At 40.2% G+C, this 12,809-nt stretch overlaps 1 protein-coding gene across 1 annotated transcript in view; it reads left to right on the top strand.

The window, feature by feature from the left end:
• si:ch211-212o1.2 (uncharacterized protein LOC492735 homolog) overlaps positions 1-9,462 on the top strand; it is a 30,619-nt gene extending 21,157 nt beyond the window's left edge. Inside the window, exons 5-7 of the mRNA XM_056253926.1 lie at positions 1,865-2,009; positions 2,826-3,038; positions 7,922-9,462. Of these exons, the coding sequence (XP_056109901.1) occupies positions 1,865-2,009; positions 2,826-3,038; positions 7,922-8,043 (480 nt within the window). The 3' untranslated portion in view covers positions 8,044-9,462. The remainder of the gene's footprint in view (positions 1-1,864; positions 2,010-2,825; positions 3,039-7,921) is intronic.
• Positions 9,463-12,809: the final 3,347 nt, after the last annotated feature.

The raw sequence follows: 12,809 nt of genomic DNA on the forward strand, positions 1-12,809 counted from the left end.
AATGGATCTCTCATGTGTGCTCTAGGTTAAGGGTGGGGGAGGACGGGCTCTGGTCTTCGGCTGGGTTGCTAGGGCAATCCGAAGATGTGAGTCGTGATTAGGCAGAAGGCGAGTGAGGCGAGGCAGGCCGTTAAACGGTGTGGGATTAGCGGTGGCGAGGCACAGGTTTGCCGCAGCGTGCCGGTGAGTCGGCATGCACACTGTGTGCTGTCTGGGGCTTAGCGCTCTTTTAATCTCGCGCACAGAGAGACTGAAAGGAAACGAGGAGAACAGGAGGGAACATAATTGTCGAAATATCAACAGATAGTTTTCTCCGCTCCAGCAGAGTGTCGCCACGTTCTCTCAGATATAGGTGTGATTGAGTTCAGCCCACAAACACGCGATAATGACATTTTTCCCCCCGCGCTCTGTTTCTGAAACGCTATGGTAATGTGGCTCCAAACGATTCCTCCTTTTTATGTGGAAAATAAATTACCTTCATTCTTGTATTTTCCTTTGTGCATATACGATCCTTTCTCTTACTCACTTTCATTTTGCAGCACCCGTGCGGTCGCAGACGGGCGCCCGTTTTAAAGCAGCGCTCCTGGGCGTGAGTGACAGGTGCTGCTGGGTTATGGTTTTTCATGATGCTGGATCTGAGCCGTGGGGAAGTGCTGTTTAATGCCAGGTTATCTCTCCTCTCCGTAACATGTAGCTCGTGCCGCATGCGTCATCTTTCATTTAGGCCCTAGTACCGCCAACGCGCCAATTTGCGTATATCAGTCAACATCTAACCCCACCCAACCCTGTCTTTTGACCAGACTCGGGTGAAATCTGCTTCTCCGCATTTTCAATGCTGATTTTTGTGGAAAATCTGTGGAATGGATGTAAACACGGTAAAGGGTGTTCTACACTTTTATTAGTACTGATGTGCAAAAGTGCATATTTTCAAAATTGACTAGTCGATGGTTTTCCTGAACAACTAGTGGACTAATTCTTAACTAGTAGTACTGTATAATAAATATTATTGAGGCTTGATTGGGTTCCCCTGACTCTGTTCGGACATGTTTTCTAAGACTTTACACAAGGCACATTCTTGTGTTAGACGAGTTCATTGAAATGGAACAGAATGCACTTGGTTTTTAAAAAGGTTGGACTATTTTTTTACTTGACATGCCATCTTAAGATTCCAACTCTTCTGGCAAAATGCTCAAAAATGCATTTGGCTGCAACAGTGGTGCTTCAATGGGACTACATTTAAAGAACAGTTTTCCTGAAGATTTTTATAATGCAAACTTTTCAACAGCTAAAGTACAGCATGCTAATTAAATATAAAACGATATTAATGAAATAAATCTAGATAAACTAGTCAACCTAACTTATCAAGTAGTCAGTTGTTGCAGTCGAAGATTGTGACCTATTCTTAGTGCTTGCTAAATGAAGATTAAATTAGCTCAAATATTTAATAAAAAAAAACATGCAAGGGTGTCAAATGTGTAGAACTTTGTGAATGATGTTTCTGAAGAGTTCTGCACACTTTTTCTGTGGGCTTATGGCTCATTATCAGTGGGGAAACTTGAAGCAGAAGATGTATCTGGTTTCTACAATGAATATTTTAGTTTAAACTCCTCTTTTAATTTTTTTCATTTCCCACCCTAAAACGCACATCCAGTGTTCTTAGTTGTTCAGTGTCTCTGTAGTCTGTAATACAACAGTAGCTTCTAGTTTGACCCGGCACTGTCTTTATCATAGACGTACCCATTCATTACCACAGGGTAATGGATCTAAATCACAGTCCTAGACACCCCTTCCCATTTTTCAATTGAACCTTAACCTCCCTTCCTTGTACTCCCCTATCTCTCTTTACCTCTCTCTCTCCATTCAGGCTTTTATTCGCCCGTTCCGGGAACACCACATTGATCCGACGGCTATCACACGGCATGACTTCATAGAGACTAATGGAGACAACTGCATGATCACCATCCTGCCTCTGGCTCACATGGCCTATAAATTCCTCTCTTACCCACCAGGTACACACACACACACACACACACACACATCCACTCACTTTTTCAGTGTGCTGTGAGAGTGAGTCAGCGTGACTATTTTAGAACCAATGATTGTGACCCGAGTGCGGCTCTTTGTCTTGGAGCCGTCAGTGTGTCCCACATTCATCTTAAAATACCTAAAAATCGGGAAATCGACAAATGAGAATATGGTTTGAAAGGGGTAAAATGTTCTCAGTTCCATTTTTGCTCTGCATGGGTTACAGGAACAACTCAGCCAAAAAAACTAAAATTGTCATCCTTTACTACTGCTCATGTTATTCCAAACCTAAATGACTTTCTTTTCTTCAGGAAGAGAAGTTTAGTGGAATGTCCAGAGTGATTTATTTTTCCATGCAATTAAAGGAAATCTAAATTACGTTTTGTTTCTCACAGACTTGGAATATTGCTCACATGTCATATGGACCACCTTAATGGTCCTTTTGTTTTTTTGTTTTTGGAGCTTGACAGCATTCATCCCGTTGCCATTCGTGGCTTCCCCTCATTTTGGTTTCGTAAATGATGACAGAATTTCTATTGTATTAAAAGGTTTCTTTTCCACTAACATTGTGTTGCTGATGATCTCCTCAATAGAGCTGAGAAAGCTGAAAGGTCCATTTGATTGTTGTTTCACACCCTAAAAGGTTAGGCTAGTACTTAATTAATTAAAAAGTTTAGGGCATGTCACTTTAAGGCGTTTTGTATTCATTTGCATATAATTTTATCTCTCTCTATTCACCTTTAGCCATTCTTCCTCTATCTCTCCCTCCACCTCCCCCTTACGCTATCTCTCTTTCTCAGATGCCCTTGCAGAGTCCTACCCCTGGGAATGTTTTGTTTTTGCGTTGGCAGTCTTTGTAACCATGACTAATCAGATCCACAAGTGGTCCCACTCCTACTTCGGCCTGCCACGCTGGGTCACACTACTGCAGGACTGCCACCTAGTGCTGCCACGGAAGCACCACCGGATCCATCATGTGTCGCCACATGAGACATACTACTGCATCACTACAGGTACACACTCATGCTTCGCTTGATGAGGTGGAAGCTTTGCGTTAATGCTGTCTTAAAGGGATAGTTCAACCAAAACATGAGAGTTCTGTCTTCATTTACTCACCCTCATGTCATGACTTTCTTTCTTCATTAGAGCACCAAAAAAGATTTTTATCTATGCAATGAAATTCAATGGGGTCCAAAACAGCATTGACTTTCATTGTTTGGACAAAAACAGTGGAAGCATTCTTCAATGTCACAGAGGTTTGGAACAACATGAGGGTGAGAAAACGATGACAGAATTTTCCTTTTTGGGTGAACTATCATTTAGTCCCGTAGGCATCTTTACAACAGTAATACGTACTGGATCAGATTCACTCAAAGGAAGGTTAAGTTCCTCTGAGAGTCTTTTATGTAGTTGATCATGGTAACCTACAGTATCTGGCAAGGATTCTTCCACGGAGCGTGGCCTGCATCGCCAGTAGCTGTAAAGAGTGGGTGAAAATAACTTTTTTAAAGTCAGCTGTGTGTGTTTGCACATAATTGTGTATGTGTGTGTGTGTATGAAGGCATTAAACTCCCATGATAGCTCGAGCACTCAGTATGCGACTTGCGTCTCTGGGAGAGAGGGGAGCACGGATGCTTGTGCGTCACCCTGTGCCCCAGTGGACGACAGATGTGTGTGTGCACGCATGCTCCAGAGCACAGACCGGTCCTTTTGACCCTCCCTCTTTCCTTTCCACTGCTGCTCCCTGATCCCGCTGGGAGACGCTGATGAAGGGAGAGGAAAGGGTCTCTCTCTCTTTCTCTCTCGCAAGCACATACACATACGCGCACACTTGGGAGTCTCTCTCTGCGTGAGCCCTGCCCCTCCACCCTCCCTGCCCAAGTCCCCGGGGGCCGGGGCCTGCCTTTGTGTGTGCCAGTGGCTGACAACCTCCATGTATATTTAATGCTAACCTGCTGTCAGTGCTAACAAATAGGCTTACGCAAAGGGGGGGTGGTTTTGACAAAGAAGAAAAATCAAACAAACATGATGAGCTGTTCTGCTCTCCTCCTGCACCAAAGGGGTCACTGTAGAGAGAGGGTACAAACACACGTACACACGGATCTGTGACCGAGGAACATGTATACAAAGATACAAGGGCAATGGATGACCATGTGATGTCATAATCGGGGATTGCTGAAAAAAGTACTGTGGCGGTACCATGGTACAGTAATGGTGTCAGGAAGTAATACCATGGTACTTTCAATTGGTATTGAATGATTACCGTATTCATGTACCATCGTACTTCAAAGAATACCATTGTACTTGCACATAGGGCACAAAATTGTGATTATCGGATCATTTTAATGTCTTTTTGGCCATTAAAGTGATAGTTTCTGTTATGCAAATTCTGTTATGTCATTCCAAGCTTAAGACTTATCTTAATATTCAAGACAGAAATGAAGATATCTTTAATGAAATCCGATTGAAAATCCATTCCACCAAAACGGATGTTTTAAAAAAAATGTATAAAGAAACCACTTGATCCATATGAATTTTGTTTGCGCTTTAAGCCTTCTGAAGAGACACGACATGCATAGGACACATTGGGTATGGTAAACGGAAGCTCAACTGTACTTAGTTTAGGCATGAGAACAAACCTTATTGGTCTGTATATAAATCCGTATATAGAAATGTAGCGGTTTATTAATAAAGCCTTCTATATTGCTGTGTGAAAACGGCTTGATTTGTAGATAGATATTTGATTGTAGTTGGTTGTAAAGATGTTCCTCTGACAGAAAACAATCATCCTTTTAATACTGTAGCACATACATAAGATGATAACAGATATTTTTATATTATACCATCAAGCCATACTAATACCCTATAAACATGGTATAGTAGTATCATGGTCATTTTTTTTCATGATAGAGGCAAAAAGTCTTGATTAATAAATTAAAGTTGTTTCTGTCTTCGTAATCTAGTTTTTATCAGTTGTGTGTGAAGTTTAATGGTTGACCGACCGATACCGATATATCTAGAAGGCAGGGTGGACAATGCCCGATATAATTCTGGTATCTGTAATATAATTCACTGAAGCAAATGACATGAACACAAAACATTTTCATTACATTTTCCACATTTAAATAAATACATTTACTATCCATTGAATAAAGCAGTCAGTAGAACTGACAAAGTGGAGCGATAAAGACTTATGTTAATCACTCAAGTGTGCATTATTATCAACCAATAATCTCAAAATGGCCAAATGCCTTATTAATTGGCCTGGCTGATATATATATTGATGTATCACTACTTTAAACTTAGTCGTGCACATTTTGCGTGTTAAACGTCTAAATGTCTTGTGCATGTATTATTAAAATGGTTTTCTGTCAAAACCCAATGGAATGTATGTCGGTGAGCACAACAGAAGTGTGTGTGTGTGTGGTGGAATTGAGGCGGGCTGGCTGGGGGTGGGGTGCTGCTACATATTTATAGCAGTAAGTGTGTACATTACTCTACTGCTAGCGCCTGATCTTCTGTCCATCCCCAGAGAATCGCCATCCAGGAGCTTCTGTCTCACTGCTTCTTGATGTCTTTCTCTGTGCCTTCCCCTCTTTCTTCCTGTCTTGCTCTTTTGTCCTTGCTCTCTCCTTTTTGCTTTTCTTGCCCTCTCACTGTTCTCTCTCTCTTGAATTTCTCTATTTTCTCTTGCTGGTGAGTTTTCAAAGAAGTGTGTCATTCAGCGAAAGGAATGAATTTTGTCTGGTTGGTTTTACACATCAAGCTTGTGCGCTTCACCTTTTTTTCTTCTTTTTTTCAGTTTCACTTCCTTTTCAAAGTATTCCATTTAAAATTAAGCATTGATTTGTTATATATATATATATATATATAAACTCTATATATATATATATATATATATATATAATTTATAATATCAATTAAAATGGGGTGGTTTGAAAGTTTTTTTCCTCTTTAACCTTAATGTAATTTATGGCATGTTTTTCAATTATGTATAGTACACTACTGTTTACAAGTTTGGGTTTGGTAAGGTTATTTGTTTTTGAAAGAAGTTTTTTTTTATGCTCAACAAGGCTGCTTTTATTTGGTCAAAAATACAGTAAAATCCATAATATTGTGAAATATATTATTATTATAATTTATAATAAGTGTTTACTATTGTAATATACACTCACCAGCCACTTTATTAGGTACCCCATGCTAGTAACGGGTTGGACCCCCTTTTGCCTTCAGAACTGCCTCAATTCTTCGTGGCATAGATTCAACAAGGTGCTGGAAGCATTCCTCAGGGAGTTTGGTCCATATTGACATGATGGCATCACACAGTTGCCGCAGATTTGTCGGCTGCACATCCATGATGCGAATCTCCCGTTCCACCACATCCCAAAGATGCTCTATTGGGTTGAGATCTGGTGACTGTGGAGGCCATTTTAGTACAGTGAACTCATTGTCATGTTCAAGAAACCAATTTGATATGATTAGAGCTTTGTGACATGGTGGAAGTAGCCATCAGAGGATGGGTACATGGTGGCCATAAAGGGATGGACATGGTCAGAAACAATGCTCAGGTAGGCCGTGGCATTTAAACGATGCCCAATTGGCACTAAGGGGCCTAGAGTGTGCCAGGAAAACATCCCCCACACCATTACACCACCACCACCAGCCTGCACAGTGGTAACAAGGCATGATGGTTCCATGTTCTCATTCTGTTTACGCCAAATTCTGACTCTAACATCTGAATGTCTCAACAGAAATCGAGACTCATCAGACCAGGCAACATTTTTCCAGTCTTCAACTGTTCAATTTTGGTGAGCTCTTGCAAATTGTAGCCTCTTTTTCCTATTTGTAGTGGAGATGAGTGGTACCCGGTGGAGTCTTCTGCTGTTGTAGCCCATCCGCCTCAAGGTTGTGCGTGTTGTGGCTTCACAAATGCTTTGCTGCATACCTCGGTTGTAACGAGTGGTTATTTCAGTCACTGTTGCCCTTCTATCAGCTCGAACCAGTCTGGCCATTCTCCTCTGACCTCTGGCATCAACAAGGCATTTCCGCCCACAGAACTGCCGCTCACTGGATGTTTTTTCTTTTTCGGACCATTCTCTGTAAACCCTAGAGATGGTTGTGCGTGAAAATCCCAGTAGATTAGCAGTTTCTGAAATACTCAGACCAGCCCTTCTGGCACCAACAATCATGCCACGTTCAAAGTCACTCAAATCAACTTTCTTCCCCATACTGATGCTCGGTTTGAACTGCAGGAGATTGTCTTGACCATGTCTACATGCCTAAATGCACTGAGTTGCCGCCATGTGATTGGCTGCTTAGAAATTAAGTGTTAACGAGCAGTTGGACAGGTGTACCTAATAAAGTGGCCGGTGAGTGTATTTTAAAATGCAATTTGTTCCTGTGATTGTGAAGCTGAATTTTCAGCAGTCATTACTCCAGTCTTCAGTATCACATGATCCTTCAGAAATCATTTTAATATGCTGACATTTCTTATCACAGTTGAAACGGTTAATATTTTTGTGGAAACCAGGATTCTTGATGAATAGAATGTTAACCGCACTTATTTGAAATAGAAATCTAAGTCTAAATCTAAATAATATAATACATTTTAGCTAAATAATATTAATATTTGTATTATTTACATAAAAAAAGATATATAAAAAGGAACATTTTAAGACCGTTTTCTGCTTATAATTTGTACCAGTTGACGATCTAGAGTTGCACTCATATAAATAACTACTTAAAAGTCAAAAAGTGCGTTCTGTCCCTTTTGGTAGTGTCTTTTCTCACCTACGACACTAAGTGAGCCTCTGCCATTGATGTACCTTTATAAACATTGTGCCTGACACCCCTGCTTCTCTCTCTCTCTCTCTCTCTCTCTCATTCTCTCCCTCAGGGTGGTTGAACTACCCGCTGGACAGAGTGGGTTTTTGGCGGACAACAGAGTGGTTGATCGAGAGATTGACGGGTCAGAAGCCACGCAGCGATGACCTGGCCTGGGCCAAGAAAACCGGGTGACCAGGATAACAGGACTGTACCCCTCCCTCATGCGTCTCTTCCCCTGTTGAGGGGGAGCAGAAACCGAATATTGGCCTTGCCTCTGTTCCCCTAAAACTCTGTCCCTCCATCTGCCCTAAACCTTTTTCTCCACAGCAAAGAACCACAGATCACTCTTTCTGCAGGGGCCTTTTCCCGTCACTGAGGTCTGCTACACACAAGCCATCACCTGCTCCTCCTCTACTGGCTCGCTCCTCTGTTCTGTTGATGTCCACACACAAAGAAATAGTAGAAAGACAAGATAAAGTTCAAAACGATGGGTTCAGACTGTCGAGATAATGACTAGAGACACTGTTTCTCTCACAATCTTTTGCTTTATCTCCATTTGCGAAAGGCACCACTGCTTTCTCGTTTCGGTGTGTAAAATGTATGTTTTCTGGAGGTTGGGCTCTCCAGAGGACCGAAACCATGTTGTGATTTTTCCCCAGCATTGTTTTCATAGCAGTGCATGCCTTGGAGTGAGAGAAGCAATTAAATGTGGATTTGATTTCGGAAACGGCAAGAAGATTAATCGCAGTCGCTAACACTTTTTCCAGATTCACAAAAGCTTCTCCGAGGCGTTAAAACCCTCCCTTAGTTTGGACCAAAGGACGCACCGAGGTTGCATTTCTCAAAACACAGGGAAAGGGTTTTGTTGGCCAACCAGCGTGGTCAGTGCTCAGTTGACCCAACTGAATGTTTTCCCTGAATGTTTCTTACTAAGCTCGTGTTGGCTTTAAGTACAAACCCATTACACTTATTTCTAATCAGCTTACCAGGGCTTAGCGGTGATGAACATTGATTGCGTCTCTGGTGTGTTAGCGTGACGTTATTGATATTCGGAGTAGTAGTCTAGCTAGTGATGTCCTCCTGCTGTATCCTGTAGTACAACAGTTTAGCAATGGTTGTACTGATAAAAGGTCACTTTAGAAAAGGTCAATTTAAATTTTAAGTTACCAAGTTTTTTTTCTTATGAATGATATTTGCACTTTTGACCAATGATACTTTTTCATGCTAAACTGATGTGGAAAACAGCCAAATACGCTCCATGTTCTCTCTCACACATACATTTACACATCCACACTTGCAGATTTTCATCATGAACCCGAAAAAACAGACTTACTGTGAATTTATGTCTCCATTTGCGCTGAACTGATAAATGGAGAGAATGAGAGTTTTTATTGAGTGATCGGTTTGGATTGTCTCGCATCGTAGAGCTTCAGCTCCACAATTTGGGTTTCATTTTCTGGCTTTTTGCTTTTTTTTCATCATGCTGTATAACATTAAGCTGGTTTGTTCTTACTTTCCATCTTGCAGCTAATGCCCGCTGCTAGTCTGCCTTAAACCAGTGTTTTTATTATCTGTATGATTTAAATATCGAATAAATAACATTTGATTATGCATTGTTGTTTTTCTTATTTGTAACTTGAGTGATTTTTAAATGTTGCTCATTAAATGTAAAAGTTAGAAGCAGTAATTTAGTTCTCTTTGTTAAAATGAGACTGTAAAACAATTACCGAGCTTTGCAAAGATAATTGCACCAGAAATCTGCAGGGTACTTTGTGGTGATTTAACAATGAGTCACAAGCGTCTTAACGGTCTGTTCTACTCAAGTAGAAAATGTTTATGAGTGATTCTGGGGATTCATTCAATGAAACTGCCACTTTAATTTTATAATTTGTAACGAAACAGAAATAGGTTGGAATTAGCCATTTATGAATTAGAAGATGGACTGTGAGGTCAGTAAGTGATCTGAGAGCTCCCTCTGGCGGCTGAACAACGTCTACACAGCTCAATGAACAACACTGTACTGTAGCCTACTCCATTTTCAGACAGTCCAGCTAACTGCACGAACAAAAAATGATCATGGTACTACCGTGGGTTTTATATTGATGCCATGGCAATACATTGGCGTTTTATTATTACCTTGGAGTGTTTTATCTAACCATGGTAAAACAAGATCAGTATGAAGATTGCCATCAGAAATCATATATACCGCCACAGTGCTTGTAAGAGCGTTATTTTATGTTTGACTAGATCATTTTGATTTATTATAACAGTATAATTATTGCTCACATAATCCACAGATGCAGTGTAAAGCATAGATAGATTTTTATTTTTTATGAACGCTCTCTGCAAATGACGAGAGTTTGAGGCAGGATTGCTTGTTTGGCCCTTTTTTTTTCTTCTTTTTTTTTTCTTTTTTTTTTTTATACAGTCTATGGTTTGGCCGAATAATGGAAGAAGCGGTACGTGTTTCCAAAACATTTTTGTTTTTACTATTTGCTGCTGGTGGCACAAAAGTGATATGCAACAGTTTAAGATTCTTGGATTAAAAACACTTTATGGTAAAACTGTAGTGCCACTGACAGTCTTTATCAGTGCTGCATTGTTGGTCCTGTGACCTGTCAGCTTCCTGTTTGCTGCTCTGGATCTGCATGAGAAATGATGACCTGATGATGGGGACAGCAGTAGGATTGGGCCTTTCTATCTGGCGACAGTGGGCAAGGTAGCAAATGCTTCTCACTTTCTCCTTTTATGGTCTTGACATTAGCAATACATGATATGTCTGTCTACAGAATATAGGACAGGACAATTACCCTGTCCCTTGAGTCTCGGATTTGATACATGCCTCTCTCGTCTCAGTGCGTGCACTAAATCGCTGTCTTGCGGCGAAACTTTGTTAGCACTTAGCTTAGCCCAGTTCATTCATTAGGATCCAAACAGAGAAGCGACCAAACACCTCCACGTTTTCCCTATTTAAATACAGTTACACGAGTAGTGTAACTCGACCAAGTATGGTGACACAAAATAAAATGTGGCGCTTTTCTAAGCGTGTAAAATGGATAACTATAATAAATGGCGGAATACCATAGCAAGTGCTTGGGAGCACTTCGACTCGACGCAGTAATATCATCACTCCTGAAAAATCCTCTCCCCCTCTCCCTCTCATTGATGATATGATGATATTACTGCGCCGAGTCGAAATGCTCCCAAGTGCTATTCCGCCATACATTATAGTTATCCATTTTACACGCTTAGAAAAGCGCAACGTTTAATTTTTTTTTGTCACCATACTTGGTCGAGTTACACTACTCGTGTAACTGTATTTAAATAGGGAAAACGTGGAGGTTTTGGTCGCTTCTCTGCTTGGATCCTAATGAATGAACTGGGCTAAGCTAAGTGCTAACAAAGTTTCGCCGCAAGACGATTTAGTGCACGTACTGAGACGAGAGAGGTATGTATCAACTCGTCTTAGTTAAGGGAATAACATAGTTTAATATGAAAAAACGGTGGAGTATCCCTTTAAGAAAAACAGAAGTCAATGGGAGGTTCTTAAAAGTATAGGTGAACAGGTTTGTGTATCTGTGTTCCCAAGAAAATCACAAATGAGATCTCTAAAATCTCAGTTGTTTCTCCTAGACGGCAAATGGAGACTTTAGTTAAGGTTCCTGCTTCTCAGATGATTTTCCTGAAGACCCTAGTTTTTTTTTTTTTATATCTCATTGAGTGTCTCAGAAAAGTTCACAATGTCTCAAACTTTGCTCAGATTTCTCAGGATAACAAAGCCAGCAATCAAAAGTCAGAGATTTCAGTATATGAACTCAAACTTTTCTCAAATTACCTTGGTTATATCATCCTATCAATATGTAATACATAATTGTTGTCATTCTGTTTCTATACTCCAACAATTATCCTATAAAGAATTTTAGGAGAAACATCTGAGGAAAAAGGTATGAGGCTCCATTCTGCTATGTATCACCTACTTTGCACAAAATATCCAGTTTATGGAAGAAAACTGCCATTTGAGTTGTTTCCAAGCGTCATATAGAACGAAAGCATAACCTCAAAAGACAGAAAACATGTGAAAAATCTGGGATTACAAGAAATATCAGTGAGTTGTGGTATACACCTCAGTAGCGTTGCAGGAAGTATAATTACACTTATAGCATCCCTGCTGTACATTAGCCTATGCTCTGATTGCCACTCTAATCAGTGTCTGATTAAGTCCTCTGTTCAAAGCTCTAGGTCTGTGTGAGTCACTGGCCTTGCTGTACTCTCTCCTGGGCCCCTTGGGGCCGCTCTGATTGGGTTTTAATTTGCCGGTCAGGGGTTGGCCCTGGTGTTTATTAGCTCGGTGACTGGTTGAGTTATGTACAGCGCCACTTCGTGCTATTGATCTGTAATTTCCGCAACAAGGTCAGTGTATGGAGAGACAAGGGAATGGATTAATCAACAACCAATAATGCCATCGCTGCGCCAAGAGTTACCTGCAGACATTAAATATTTCCATCAAATTTCCTGTTTAATTGCTTCCCTAATGACATCTGGGAGGAGTTGTTTGTACACTTTGCCGACAGAATTATTATTTTTTATTAAAAATCTTGATAAATGAGCACATTCAATAATGTGTACAGTAGTACTCAATTAATTTACATCTAATGACATAAAAATGTGTAGCCTTTAGCGTGTATGTAAAGTTTGTCATCTATATGCTATATATATTCATATACAGAAAATTGACAAAAGACTGGAAAGTCAATGAGGTCCATTTCACACTTAAGAGAGATGAGAGAATAATATAATACTATAATGTAATGTATACTATAATAACATTTTTAATAACAAAAAATAATGTTTATATATTTTCAATTTTTCAATTTATAGTATATTATTTTTTTTCTTGCACATTCTCATTTCTCCTAGGCCGTATCTTTGTCAGAACAAACTACTTAATGTCTGATTCT

Source organism: Rhinichthys klamathensis, unplaced genomic scaffold, assembly GCF_029890125.1.
Source record: "Rhinichthys klamathensis goyatoka isolate OS25496 unplaced genomic scaffold, OSU_Roscu_1.1 h1tg000005l_1, whole genome shotgun sequence".
NCBI lineage: Eukaryota > Metazoa > Chordata > Actinopteri > Cypriniformes > Leuciscidae > Rhinichthys > Rhinichthys klamathensis.